The sequence below is a fragment of the Mercurialis annua genome, linkage group LG8, assembly GCF_937616625.2.
Source record: "Mercurialis annua linkage group LG8, ddMerAnnu1.2, whole genome shotgun sequence".
Taxonomy (NCBI): Eukaryota; Viridiplantae; Streptophyta; class Magnoliopsida; order Malpighiales; family Euphorbiaceae; genus Mercurialis; species Mercurialis annua.
Window position 1 is genome coordinate 37,348,713 of NC_065577.1, and position 13,861 is coordinate 37,362,573.

Genomic DNA, 13,861 nt, shown 5'->3' on the forward strand with positions numbered 1-13,861 from the left:
TATATTGAAGCTAGTGTATTGTTCGGTTCGATGGTATAAAATATTGAAATTTATCGATTTTTAAAGAAAATAACAATCAAATCAGATTAAACGGTAATTTTGGATTTGGTTATATTTGGTTTTTGATTTAATCAAAATACAGGAATAATTTTTTACAAAATATTAAAGATAAAATACGAAATAAAAAACCAAATCCATTCAAAGAAGACAGTCATGTTTTAGAGGCACTCATATATGATGAGCAGGTGAAAGACATTCAGTCCTTGAGTGCGATCGGCAAATAGCAGAGACCTTTGGGGGTAAGGTCTGATCAACATCTACAAACTCTTTTGATGTTTGATCGGCATCAGGACTTGATAAACAAGGTCTGCAACCTTATTAAATAGCATGAAGTCTTCTCGGTAGAATGAATATACAGAGATCAGGACCCAACGGGTGCACTCAAGATCGCCACAGGAAAGTTAGAGGACGATCCAACACAAGTTCAAGACGAGTTGAAAGAAATCAACTTTGGAACAGAAGCTCATTCAAAATCGATCTTCATCAGAACAAACTTGGAAGAATTTTTGCAAGCACAACCCATTGGATTGCTGCAGAAATACAAGACTGTTTTGCATGGTTGTACGAAGAAATGCTTGGGCTAGATTGGTCAATCGCAAAGCATAAATTACCTTTAAGCCTAATCAAGATTGAAAAACACTGATTGGATTTAATGACGTAAATCTTTTAAGCTCCGAAAACTACTTTAAACGTTGAATTTTGGAATCGAAAATTCAACAGCTCTTGGAAGATTACTGAATATCGAAAAATTGTACTAGCCTAATACCGTAAGTTGCTAGAATATCAATGTCTTTATGGATAATTTACATAAACTGTTTCATGATTATCGTCTTTCTTTCTGAATTGTTTCTAAAGTTTAATATACTCATTGTCCTTAAATTTTTAATAACTTAATTGTATATGCCGTTACTCGTCTTGCTTATGTCAATTTTAATAGCGTGCATGCCAACTGAAATCCTATTTGGACATCTAAATTTGTCATATGGTATCACGTGGTAAAAAGTAAAATTTTACATGTCCATGTAAAATCAGGTTGGCACACCACGTCATTAAAATTGACCAAAACGGTATAGAAGTAACATTAGGAACAACAAGTTATCAAATAAAATTTTAAAGATAATTTAGAAACAAATCAAAGTTTAGGGGTAGTTTAAGAGGAGAAACGATAGTTCAGGAACAATCAAAATAAATTAAATTTCAATCACTATCCGTCCATTTTCCATTATTTTGCAGGGTCCATAAAGAGACAGAATTCATTTTCCATAATAAATAGCCGGCCAGTCAACCATTGAATAATTATTACATTTTGTTGAAATTTTATCAATCGTGACAAGCATACAAGATTGAGTCAAAGAGGTTAATATTAATAAAGCAGAAAGTATAAAAAAAGACCTTTCAAACTATTCAAAAGAACATATAAATTCTTTTTGTTTCTGTTTTGCTATTTAGGCTCTCGATATTTTAAAATGGTACAGATTAGCCTCCACACTCGAAAAAAAAAAATCAAACAAATAACTAAAAACATGAGAGGTTAAGTGCCCAAAAAATAAACTAAAACGAGTTAATTGTTCCTTCCGAGAAAAATATAAAGTATTCTTTTGCAATGTTTAAAAACGCTGAATGCCCGAGTGGCCAAGAAAAAAACTAAAAGGACCTATATGCTCTTCTGAATAACTTGAAGGGTTTTCTTACCTTTAGCCTATAAATAAATTGAAAAACATTGATCCGAAAAACCAATTTAGAAATGTCCAAATTTTGTAGCATATTTCTGTGCATCTATGCCACTATTTTTCTGCTCTCATTCTTTTGTTCAGATGCTATGATAACTAGAGGAAATGAAACGGATGAACAAGCCCTGCTCCATTTCAAGGCCAAAATAACTGATGATCCTGCTGAGATTTTTAATTTCTGGAATTCTAGTACTCACTTCTGTCAATGGTATGGTGTCACCTGTGGCCGACGACACCGGCGCGTCGTTAGCTTGAACTTAAGTTCCTTGCAACTCGGAGGTTTGATTTCGCCCCATGTCGGAAACTTGAGCTTTCTAAGAGTTCTACATGTTCAACAGAATAGCTTTGGTCAAGAAATTCCGTCGGAAATCCGCCGTTTGAGAAGACTAGAAGATTTAAGACTCAACAATAATAATCTTTCAGGAATAATACCTTCCAATTTGTCTGCTTTGTCTAATCTGAAGTACCTTGTAATGGGCCATAATCAACTTGTTGGAGAAATTCCTGAAACGCTCGGTTTCTTGTCGAAGCTCGAATTTCTCGCTATTAATCATAATATATTGACAGGAACTATACCTTCATCTATAGGGAACTTGTCATCTCTGCAGACACTTTATTTAGGTGATAACTTGTTGAGCGGAAGCATCCCGGATTCTCTCGGAAGGTTAACGAATCTTACGGATTTTCTGATGAGTACTAATAAGCTGTCAGGATCCATCCCTCTTTCGCTTCTTAATGTTTCTTCGATGGGAAGATTTGATGTAGCAGACAATAGAATACAGGGGAGTCTTCCATCTAACTTGGGATTCACTCTTCCCAATATTCGAGCTTTTTCGATTGCGTTAAACGACGGAATCAGTGGATCACTTCCGATATCAATATCCAATGCTTCCAAGCTCGAGTTGCTTCAAGTGGCGGCAAATAATCTTACTGGTGAAGTCCCATCTTTGGAAAACCTGCATAGAATTCAGGTATTCAGAATTGGCTTAAATTTTCTTGGTAAAGGAGAGCTTAATGATTTGAACTTCATATGCACATTAACAAATGCATCTGATCTACTATTCTTGGATATAAATGTCAATAACTTCGGAGGGATTTTACCTGAATGCATCGGAAATCTCTCGACGAATCTTGAAGAGATGAGTGTCGATCACAATAAAATAATTGGAAACATCCCATCCGGGTTAGAAAACCTTGTTAATCTAGTAAGCCTTGACATGTGGAACAACCAATTCACAGGCAATATCCCACCAGGCATCGGAAAACTCCGAAAGCTAATCCGATTGCAGTTGCAGCTTAATAAGCTATCAGGAACCATCCCTGAGTCTATAGGTAACTTGACATTGTTATCCGAGCTATATTTACAAGGGAATAATCTGCAAGGTAGAATTCCAGAAAGTTTGGGAAACTGCAAAAACCTGATACTGCTTACTCTCAACCATAACAATTTAAGTGGTAACATACCTACACAAATTCTGAGCCTCTCATCCTTGTCAGTATACTTAGATTTGCAACGAAATCAACTAACGGGAAATCTTCCGAGCGAAGTTGGAATTCTGAGAAACCTTGGTTTATTGTCTATTGCTAATAATATGTTGTCTGGGGAAATTCCAAGCAGTCTTGGAAATTGTATAAAATTGGAAACTTTAGACTTAAGTGGCAATTCTTTTGAAGGGAACATTCCTTCAAGTTTAAGTTCATTAAGAGGTCTTCAATCGTTAGATTTTTCGCGTAACAATTTATCCGGAAAAATTCCTGAGTTCTTGGCTAGTTTCGACCTGCTGCTCAGCTTGAATCTATCTTTCAATGATTTTGAAGGCAGAGTACCAACTACAGGAGTGTTCGAAAATGCAAGCGCTACCGCGATCATGGGAAATCAAAAACTCTGTGGAGGAATTCCAGAATTTCGGTTATCTTTATGCAACTTAAGAGTAGAAGAAAGCAAGAAATTGAGTACCATATTAAAGATTATTATTGCTTCTGCATCAGGTATTTTTGGACTTTCTTTCACATTCATCTTATGGTACTGCTTCTACAGGAAGAAAAAACAGAAACTTGTTCTGCCATCATCACCATCAATTGGAAACTCACATTTTAGAGTGACTTACAAAGACCTCCATGATGCAACCAACGGGTTCTCGTCGGAAAATCTAGTCGGTACAGGCAGTTTCGGTTCTGTATATAAAGGAATTCTTGAAAAAGAAGGGCTAGTTATTGCCGTTAAAGTTCTTAACCTGCAGCTTCAGAAAGCAAGTAAAAGCTTTTTCGCAGAATGCGAGGCCTTGAAAAGTATCAGACATCGAAATCTCGTCAAGATTCTTACATCTTGTTCGAGTATAGATTATCAAGGCAATAATTTCATGGCTCTAGTTTACGAATTCATGGTTAATGGAAGCCTAGAGGAGCGGTTGCATCCGAATGAACAACACGCCGAAGCCTCAACGAGTTTAAATCTCCTTCAGAGACTAAATATTTCCATTGACATTGCTTCAGCACTCCAATATCTCCATCACCATTGTGAAAGTTCAATTGTTCATTGTGACTTAAAGCCGAGCAATATTCTTCTAGACATCGAACTTAACGGACATATCAGTGATTTCGGTCTGGCAAAGATCTTATCAGGGACATTGTCTGATCATACAATTCAGTCAAGTTCTCTTGGATTACGAGGAACCATCGGTTATGCCCCTCCAGGTAATAATCACCTATACTGCATGAAAACTTATCGAGTTCTACGTATGTTTCTGCATTTTCGAAAATGATTCTGAAACTCGAAAACTTTACAATTTATTGTAAATTTCCATTCCAGAGTATGGCCTAGGAAGCGAGGCGTCGACAAGTGGAGATGTATATAGCTATGGAATTCTTCTGTTGGAGATTTTTACAGGAAAGAGACCAACTAACGGCATGTTCAAAGAAGATTGGAACATTCATGAACTCGGACGGTCGGCTTTACCCAATGGAGTTATGGAGATTTTAGATCCAATTTTGCTTCAAGAAAAATTTGAAGGAAGTATTATAGTTGATTGTTTTGCTTCTATTATTGAAATTGGGGTTGCTTGTTCTGCAAGGTTGCCAACTGATCGTATGATCATAACTGATGTTGTCTCAGAGCTATGTGCTATCAGGAAAAAAATAATTGAAGCTGATTTGTATTGAGAAATATATAAGAAACACCATAATATGTAATTGTATGTGAATGTAGTTGACAAAAAAAATAACGATATTAAATAAAATTCCATCATTTGGTGCAATTTATAAGCTAACTTGCATGAACTTTTAATTATTTGATTATGTGTGCTTATTTTTTAATATTTTAATCATCTTTTAACTCTTAACTTTTTATATGCTTTTTACTAATTATACTATAAATTTATTTTTCTTACATATTATCCAATTAATATATATATAAAGTAATTATATTTTAAAAATAAAATATTAAAAAAATTATTAATACAATTTATTTGTATAATGTTTTTATATTTATTTTTATATTTTATGAAATATATATAAATAGAATATTTAAATATTCATGAGTAAAATCAGTTTGTAATATTATAACATTAATATCTATTTATACATTTTTTACAGATATTATTTATTTATACTTAAGTCTTTTAAGAAATAATTTTTTTAATTAAATAAAAAATAAACTATAAGTACTGAAGTGTGATTTAATTAAATTATAAAATATCAAAAATAGTGATTAGCTGACTCAAAATAAAATCACATAAAAAGGTGCGAAAATGAGATATGTATCATCAAATTAATATTAATCCTTATTGAAAAGGGAGAGTCATCAAATATTGATTTAATTACCTTATTGGAGATACCCTAAAACTTAGTTTTAAAACAAGGCCAAATGTTATAAAAAGGCCAAAATTTTCACAAAAGTTTCACAAAAGTCCTGATTTTTTAATTTTGTCGATTTTGGCCAAAAACTGATTATTTGGTTTCACAAAAGTCCTGACCTTTCAATTTTGTCGATTTTGGCCAAAAATGGATTATTTGGTTTCACAAAAGTCCTGACCTTTCAATATTTGACACGCCACATAGGCGTCACATAGGCGCCACATAGGCAAATTGAAATCAAATTGAGAGTTGGCCACAATTGAAATCAAATAATTTATTTTTGGCCAAAATCGACAAAATTGAAAGGTCGGGACTTTTATGAAATTTTTATGAAAGGTTTGGCCTTTTTAAGACATTTGGCCTTAAAACAAATATTAACTTGGACGTGGTTCTTAGTTCACTACGACGAAATTTTACTGGATTATTAAATACCGTCCCTTTTTACTACCTACCGCACCCATACTTTATCTTTTTACCTTTTCCTTATTTCTATATAAAATTAAGACCTAATTACTTAAAAACCACTCATCTTGTAACTTTTTTTCATTTATACCATGACCTAGAAAATTTTTTAATTGTATCCTATTTTTGATTTTTATGTTTCATTTGTACCCCAAAATTAAAAAATTTGATAATTTAATTAATTTAAGGATGAAAATATTAAAAACAAGATAAATAAATGATTAACATTAACGTTTTATCAGAATATAGGTTAAAAATGAAGGACTAATTTAAATTCTTTTTTCAAAAGAAAATAGGTCAATTTAACTCATTAGGTAGAGATGAAATATAAAAATCGAAAATAGGGTACAATTAAAAAATTTCCTAGGTCATGGTATAAATGAAAAAAAATTACAAGGTGGGTGGTTTTTAAGTAATTACGCCTAAAATTAAAACCTCTCAATTCATTCAAACTAAAATCATATTTTACGTGACTGTCCCCCTTCAAGGGACTGTTTACGGCTGCGACCTGAAACGTCGCATCCGGATTTTTTTACTAAAAAAATATAGAATTAATTTTTTTTTTTTGTAATTTTTGTTATTTTAGAAACTTAATCGATTTAATATTATTGAATATTAGTAGTATGAATATTTTTTGTACGGCTGAATCAGAATCTGTGAATAAAAAAGACCGATCCCTGAAATCAATTTCGTCACCGTCCAAATTTTCTAAATGAACCTGCACAACATAAATAATTACGTTTACAATTCGTCGGGTAATAATTATCGACGTTCGAGAATAAATTTTTCCGACTTTTCCGAAGAAAAAAATTATTTTTATTTTTTAAATTTTCCGGAGACGTCCCAGAGGGACATCCCTCCACATAGAGGGACGTCCCACTGGGACGTCCATCGTCATGGAGGGACGTTGAAGTCCCTCCAAAAGGGACATCCAACGTCCCTCCATATGGAGAGAGTTCCCATTTGAAAAATAAAATAAAAAAACGTTTTTTTAAAAAGCCGGAAAAATATATTTCCGAACGTCAATAATCATTATCCGACAAATTGTAATTGTTGTCCTTCATTTTAATCAACTTTTTACGTATTTGTTTGAATGAGTTGAGAGAATTTTTTGGCTTTGGTTTTGCTAGAAGGGCGAAAATGTCTTTTGTATGGACGGTGCTAAGTAAAATGGGGCGGCGAATAGTATAATCCAAATTTTATATTTGGCAACAAATACTTTTCCAGCTAATTTTTTTACTGCTAAAAAACATTTTACAGCAATAATTTTGAAATTTACTGCTATTAGTTAAGTTATAGCGGTATTTTACAGTAAATTTTGTTACCAATTATTTAAGACAGTGTTTTATTAACAGCAACATGCCACAATTGTTTTTGTTGCTATATTATTAATATTAACAATTTTAGCACTATTAGCAAGAAAATTATATTTGCTGCTAATTCTAGTATTTCTTGTAGTGGTTGGAGTTCTTGGTTGATGAGGTATCACCATGGGTGAGCATTCAGTCGATTCGGTCGAAATCTAACCGACATATCCTTAAATGAATTAACTGTTCGATTAAATTTTCAAAACTGAACCAAACCGAATAAGATTTTTTAATCAAAAATCGGACCGATTAAAAAAAGATGGGAATTTACAAAACCGAACGACCGAATAGATCGGTTAATTCAGTCGGTTCTGTTAAAATCAAAAACATTATGAGGAAAACTTCAAAAAAAAAATTAATTTTGGTTAATTCGGTCGGTTCGGTTAATTTAGATAATTTAAAATTCAAATCAAACCGATAACTCAACAATCAAATTTTTTTATATGAAAACTTAATTGAGCGAATTAACCATTTAAACCAAACCGACCAAAATTCATCGGTTCGGTTGATTAATTTTCTCACCCCTAGATATCACTTTTTCATTGAAAGCGTTCATCGGTGTTTTGAGAGGAGAGGTGGAATTAGGTTTGAATGGTGGTATGTGCAGGTTTTGGAATAAGTTTTAAAAATGGATATTCCGTTCTCTATAAGAAATTTTATTTGGCGGATTATCTCCGGTTACATGCCAATGATGCTTTAGCTACAAAACATGTATTTATCACTGCTCTTTCCTCTTTGTCGGGATTGTAGAAGTATGAATAAATTAGTAATGCATTTGTTTCTGAATTATGATGTTGCGAGGAGGTGTTGACGAGCAGCGGAGCTGGCTGTTCCGATAGGAACTGATAACATATGAGTAACACATCTTAAAAGCGAAGCAACCTCATTTAGACAGGATATCACTAAGTCAAGCGATAGGGGGGGACCCGGTCCGAGATACCACGTTAACATGATAACAGCGTTGAAATGGATATCAGAATCGTTCGGACAGATCAGGATATCTCGGCACATATAAGAACTGAGGCTATCAGGACGTGATATAGGTTGCACACTCAAATAGACCATGTACAAAGATAATAGTCAGTTTTAAAAACTTTTTGGGACCATATACAGCATCTGGCGCACGAATAATTTTCCTCACCTATTTGCAATTGCGTATCTGGCACAGCACTCGAGACACAACTAGAAGCTCCCACGTTAGCTAACTGAAATGTGGAGACCGCAAACGAGAAGGAATCTGGTACATCAGGTTTGCACGGGGTAAACCTATAAAAGGCATAGGGGTGTAAATGAACCGAGCCGAGCCGAGCCGAGTTTTGGAGATTTCATGTTCGACTCGTTTAGCGAACAAGGTGTTCATGTTCGGTTCATGTTTAGTCGAGCTTTGAACAGAGTGTTCATGTTCGGTTCGTTTAGATTTTATAGTGTTCATGTTGGGTTCATGTTCAGCTCGTGTTCGTTCGTTTATCCGCTAAACGAACAAGTTCGTGAACGAGCTCACGAACAAACTCGTAAGTACTAAACGAGCTCGTTCACGAACCAGCTCGCGAGCGAGCTCGATAAGTACAAAACGAGCTTGTTCGCGAGCCCGCTCGTTTAGCGAATAAACAAACGAACACGAGCTGTTAAACGAACAAATACAAATATGAGCTGAATAAATTAAAAACAATCTAATTGAGCTCGTTGACGAATATGAGCTAAATAAATTAGAAACATAATTATATAAATTAATTTAAATATTAATTAGTTCGCGAACCCTAATCGAGTTTCAAAACGAGCTTGTTCGTGAACTATATACGAGCTTGTTCATGAACTTGTTCACGAACTCTTAATCGAGCTTGTTCACGAACTCTTACTCAAGCTGTTCGTGAACGCAAACGAGCCGAACACCACTATGTTCATGTTCGCCTCGTTTATATTAACGAACATAAAATCAAGCTCGAGCTCGGTTCGTTTAAAATATGAACGAACATGAACCGAGCTCTTATCGAGCCGAACACCGAGCTGTTCGCGAACGGCTCGGTTCGTTTACACCCCTAAAAAGGCACCTTACGTGCAAACCCTAGAGGTAATTCTTTTTTTACCATACTTTTCTCTTTCTCTTCTTTTTCCCTAACTTGAACTGATTAGAGCGTCGGAGAAAATTGTCGGTGTCCCCCACTGTAATTCGGCCTGACCTTTTTCTTTTGTTATCTCTTTCACGTGACAGTCTGGAACATAGATCGGGCCATCGGCAGTGATTTATCAGGAAGCAACATGGAGATGGAGTAATGGATTTGTAGCTGGTTGAGGAACTGTAAGCAAGAAGAGTGCAAGCTTATTTCTTTGATCTGTTGGAAATTTTGGTCGAATAGAAATTACATTGTGTCGAATGGTAAAACTAACAGCATGAAGAATATTGTGAATTCTGCTAGCTTGCGGCTCATCCAATATCGGGGGACGAGGGGGAAGATTATTGATTTCAAGGATGAGTCATTGGAGAGAGGTGCTGGGGTTGTAAAATAAACGATGATGTTGTTGTTTTTGACAAAGAAGGTAGCACGGGCTAGGATGCGTGGTTCATTATGATGGTGGTCATATTATCCAATCTTGGCAAGTTAGAGTAATATGGAATCTTAACCTTATAACAATTGAAATTATGGTATCCGACTCTTGATTGGCTAAGAGGATGGAGGAATCTAATTATTAAATATGGCGCCTTAAAGTGATTTTGGATATCTGTAGTGCGGAAAATTATGGTGATAATTTGTTAATCGATAATTGCATTATTTTAGCAAAACAATTTTCTAGTTAATTTTTTTTAATGTGTAAGACGATATGTGAATGTCGCTTCAAATTGTTTAGCGCATAATGTTTATTCCATGTTAAAACATCAGGAGTGGTTTTCGGATTTTTCGAGTGTTTTACGTCTATAGCTGTTTCGATTCTCTCTAAAACAAAATTAATGAAGCATAAAAACAGACTTATTTACACAAACTACTGCATGTTGCAAACTTAATGCCATAATTACTATGTCATCTTTATTTTTTTGGAAAATACAATTTGTTATTTCTTTTTTAATTTTTATATTTTGACTTTTACACAAATACTGATTACTCCTTTAATTCCTTCATAACCTAATTTATTCAAATGCAACACACAGCCAAAAACAAAAGTTAACCCTAGAATTTTCTCAAGCCCACCGCCACTGCCATTTTTACAAGCTGCCACCATCGTAAGCTCGCTTCCGTCGCAAGTCCTCCGCCATCGCACACCATCACCACAGCTCGTTAATGGCAGCACCTTCTTTAGATTTTAACATTTTTCTCTTGTTACTGACTTCTTCCTGCCGCTTTTTCTTTTTGGACGTTCCGTTGATTCATTTGGTTGTTCCATTAGAAATACAATTTAATGTTTGTTTTTTGAATTTGGAGTTGTTTGGATGAATCTGAGTTGTGCGGCTGGAGAAGAAGGAAGAAATGAAGGAAACTGATAAAAATACAGATCTAGTTGGACCAATTAAAATTAATTTAAATTCAGAAATAAGGAGAGGGAAGAGATCGGCCATACCTATGCCGGACCGCCGCCAGCCGCCGCCGTCGCACACCATCGCCACAAGCCCGTCGTCGTTCGTTTTAGTCAAATCTGAATCAGACCTGTAAATATTTTGGGTGTTGGTTAACCTAGGGTAAACTTTTTGCTGTCCTGCAATAATGTTTTTGATTTTCTAATGTAATTTTTTTTCACTTGTACATCTATAATGGTTTGTTGGTTAACCAGTGATTTACTAATAGTACACTAATAATTCTATATTTAGTATACTGTTAGTAAACGTTGAGTTAATTGTTGCTACATTTGTAATAAATTTTATTTGAATATAGTATTAATAAATCGTTAGTAAACCATTGATAAACTTGAATTGTGTATTTTAAACAAATTGTTACTTTTTAAAAAATTAATAAATTTGTTTTTAGAATACCGTTAGTAAATCATGAATAAACTGCTGATAAGTTAATTAATTTTTAGTATAACGTTAAGATTTTTTTAGTAAACTTATATTGTGCATTTAAAATATAAATTATTTTTTAATATAATCGTTAGCAACCTATTATTATACCGTTGGTTAACTAAAATCATATTTCTGAAATTAAAAAGATCTTTTAAAAAAATTATATATTTTAAAAATAAATTTTAATGTTGTATTTTTAAGAATATTTTAATTTTTTTATTAGGCATTTATTTGAAGAGATAAAAAAAAAAAAATTGGGGCCTTACCAGTTACCACCTCCATGAACGGCCCAGATCTAAACCCCACATTTTTACAGCATCTAAATAATTACATTCATTTTATCTAAATCAGCTTCTTCTCTGTTTTATCTCTCTCTTTTCCTCCCAAACAAAATCAAATTATATTTAGAAACAGTTCGCTCTTGAAATACAAAGAGAGGGACTGAACAGAGGAGGAGAAGACAAATACAAAAATGGACGATTACACCAGAGAAATGATGGACCTCAAGACTCTTGTCACTCGTACCCTCGAGAAAAAGGGCGTTCTCGCTAAGATCCGGGTGGGTTCTATTTTCTGTTTGGTTCCCTAGAAAATTATTTATTTTCCTTTCCTTTGTTTTTAATTAGAAAGCTGTGTTTTAAGAAATGGGTAATGGAAATTTTTAAATTCTATGAAAACCCATTAGTTTATAATTAAAAAAAGGTTGTTCTTTTTTATTTTTGGATCTCAGTTTATCCAAAAAAATTATTAAAGATCCTTTATTTTATGTTGTTAATTAACTGGGTTTGGTGTTTTAGATCTTAGAAACAGGTTAATTTAGTAAAATTAATTAGTTTGTAGTTTAGTTTTTTTTTCGGTGCAAGATCAATGCTTTTTCTGCTTTATGCTGTAAATTTCAATGCTGTTAATTTGGGGAATTTGAATTTGCTATTTGGTTTGATGTTTGAGTTATGCTTTATTGTTGCTTACCAGTGTGTTTTTTTGTTGACCGGCTCGTAGGCTGAGCTGAGGGCAAGTGTGTTTGAGGCAATTGAAGAGGAGGATAAAGTAATTGACAAAGAAGAAGGCTTACCTCCTGCATTGTTGGGTAGTTGTAATGAACGTGCTAAACAACTTCATGCTTCTCCTTCAGGTTCTTAGTTCTTCGTTTTGTTTTTGCTTGTTTCGGAAGTTTACAAATGTTGAAGCTTTTCTTTTTGGCTTATGGGGATTGTTCAATTCGTTAATGTTTTTATAAGCTGTAATTCCCAATGGTGTTTTTGTTGGAATTAAGCTTGTGATAGATTTAGTTATTGAGAGCTTATGAAGTTATGGAAACAAAATTTTGCTTAGTTAGTTTGAATCATGAAAGAGAATCTAGGAAGCAAATTTTCCTTTTACAAGTTACAGTAGGAGAATCAAATATTTCAATTTGGAGATTTCATGATTGTGAGCGTGTTTAGAAGTTAAAAATATGGAACGATGGCCTTTATTTTGGATCAGTGCTGATGGGAATACACACTTTTAAGCTTTATAGAAATTGCCAAAATTATTTTGCTCTTACACATAAATAGTGTATGTCATTAAAGGTTCTTAAGTTGGCATGCTAATGCAAACATTTTGTTTGTTTGTGTGTTCTTTTTCCGTTGTAAATAAGAAGTGCTTTTCATCATATCACATTGTGTTTGTTTTTCTTTTTCGAATGCAGGGAGGTTACTAACTGCACTGATATGTGAATATTTGGATTGGGCACAACTAAATCATACACTAAAAGTATATAATCCAGAATGCAATTTGGTAATTATCAGTTCTTGATCTATTACTACTACAATTCTTAAAAGCATTTTCAGATATATAGATTTTCATTTAATATTTGGTTGTTATGATTTAGCAAAAAGATTCTTGGAAATCTGAACTGAAGGAGTTTAGTAGCAAGAATGGCTATGATCTTAATAGAAATGGCGATAGTGGTCCAGTACTCTTGGATGTTCTTGAAGGATTCTTGAAGTTTGAGGTTTGTACATTAAATCTTTTCTGTTCACTGTATCTATCTTTTCACTTGCTATATGAATCAGGCTATGAACTTTACATTAGGATTTTGTATCTTTCAATTCATTGTTGGGTTTTCATTTGAGGAAAGAAGAAATTTTGAGGGAGGTTGTTTTATTTTATTGATAGATGTGTTTTTCATTAGGCAAAATTTGTGATGTCATTTTCCTCCCCCATTGTTATTTGGTAAAATTTCCTATATAAACTATTGGTCGCACTCTATTGAATGTTGTGACAGAATTTATCCCAAGGTAGAGGTACTGGAAGGAGAGTGTCAGAAGCGGAATCCTTATCTAACTTAGATTCGAGAAATGCTAGGAGACCTTGTTCATCAAATGTTGCTGGTGGTTTACCGCCATTAGGAAGGTGAAGGT

General features: G+C 33.8%; 2 protein-coding genes across 4 annotated transcripts in view; both read left to right on the top strand.

Annotated features, from left to right (window-relative positions):
* The window catches only part of LOC126660242 (protein TONNEAU 1a-like), a 78,948-nt gene that overhangs the window by 60,086 nt on the left and 5,001 nt on the right, over window positions 1-13,861 (top strand). For 2 of the 3 annotated variants that reach the window (XM_050353616.1, XM_050353619.1), the window contains exons 2-6: window positions 11,928-12,018; window positions 12,459-12,591; window positions 13,147-13,235; window positions 13,330-13,452; window positions 13,726-13,853. In XM_050353616.1, coding sequence (XP_050209573.1) covers window positions 11,932-12,018; window positions 12,459-12,591; window positions 13,147-13,235; window positions 13,330-13,452; window positions 13,726-13,853 — 560 coding nt within the window. In that variant the 5' untranslated portion in view covers window positions 11,928-11,931. Of the gene's footprint in view, window positions 1-11,818; window positions 12,019-12,458; window positions 12,592-13,146; window positions 13,236-13,329; window positions 13,453-13,725; window positions 13,854-13,861 lie in introns of those variants that run through there. The other variant, XM_050353615.2, reaches the window with a different exon arrangement.
* On the top strand, window positions 1,816-4,970 carry LOC126660238 (probable LRR receptor-like serine/threonine-protein kinase At3g47570). The gene is made up of 2 exons (XM_050353608.2): window positions 1,816-4,484; window positions 4,600-4,970. Exons 1-2 carry the CDS (start codon window positions 1,880-1,882, stop codon window positions 4,947-4,949), a joined length of 2,955 nt encoding a protein of 984 aa, XP_050209565.1. The 5' UTR covers window positions 1,816-1,879; the 3' UTR covers window positions 4,950-4,970.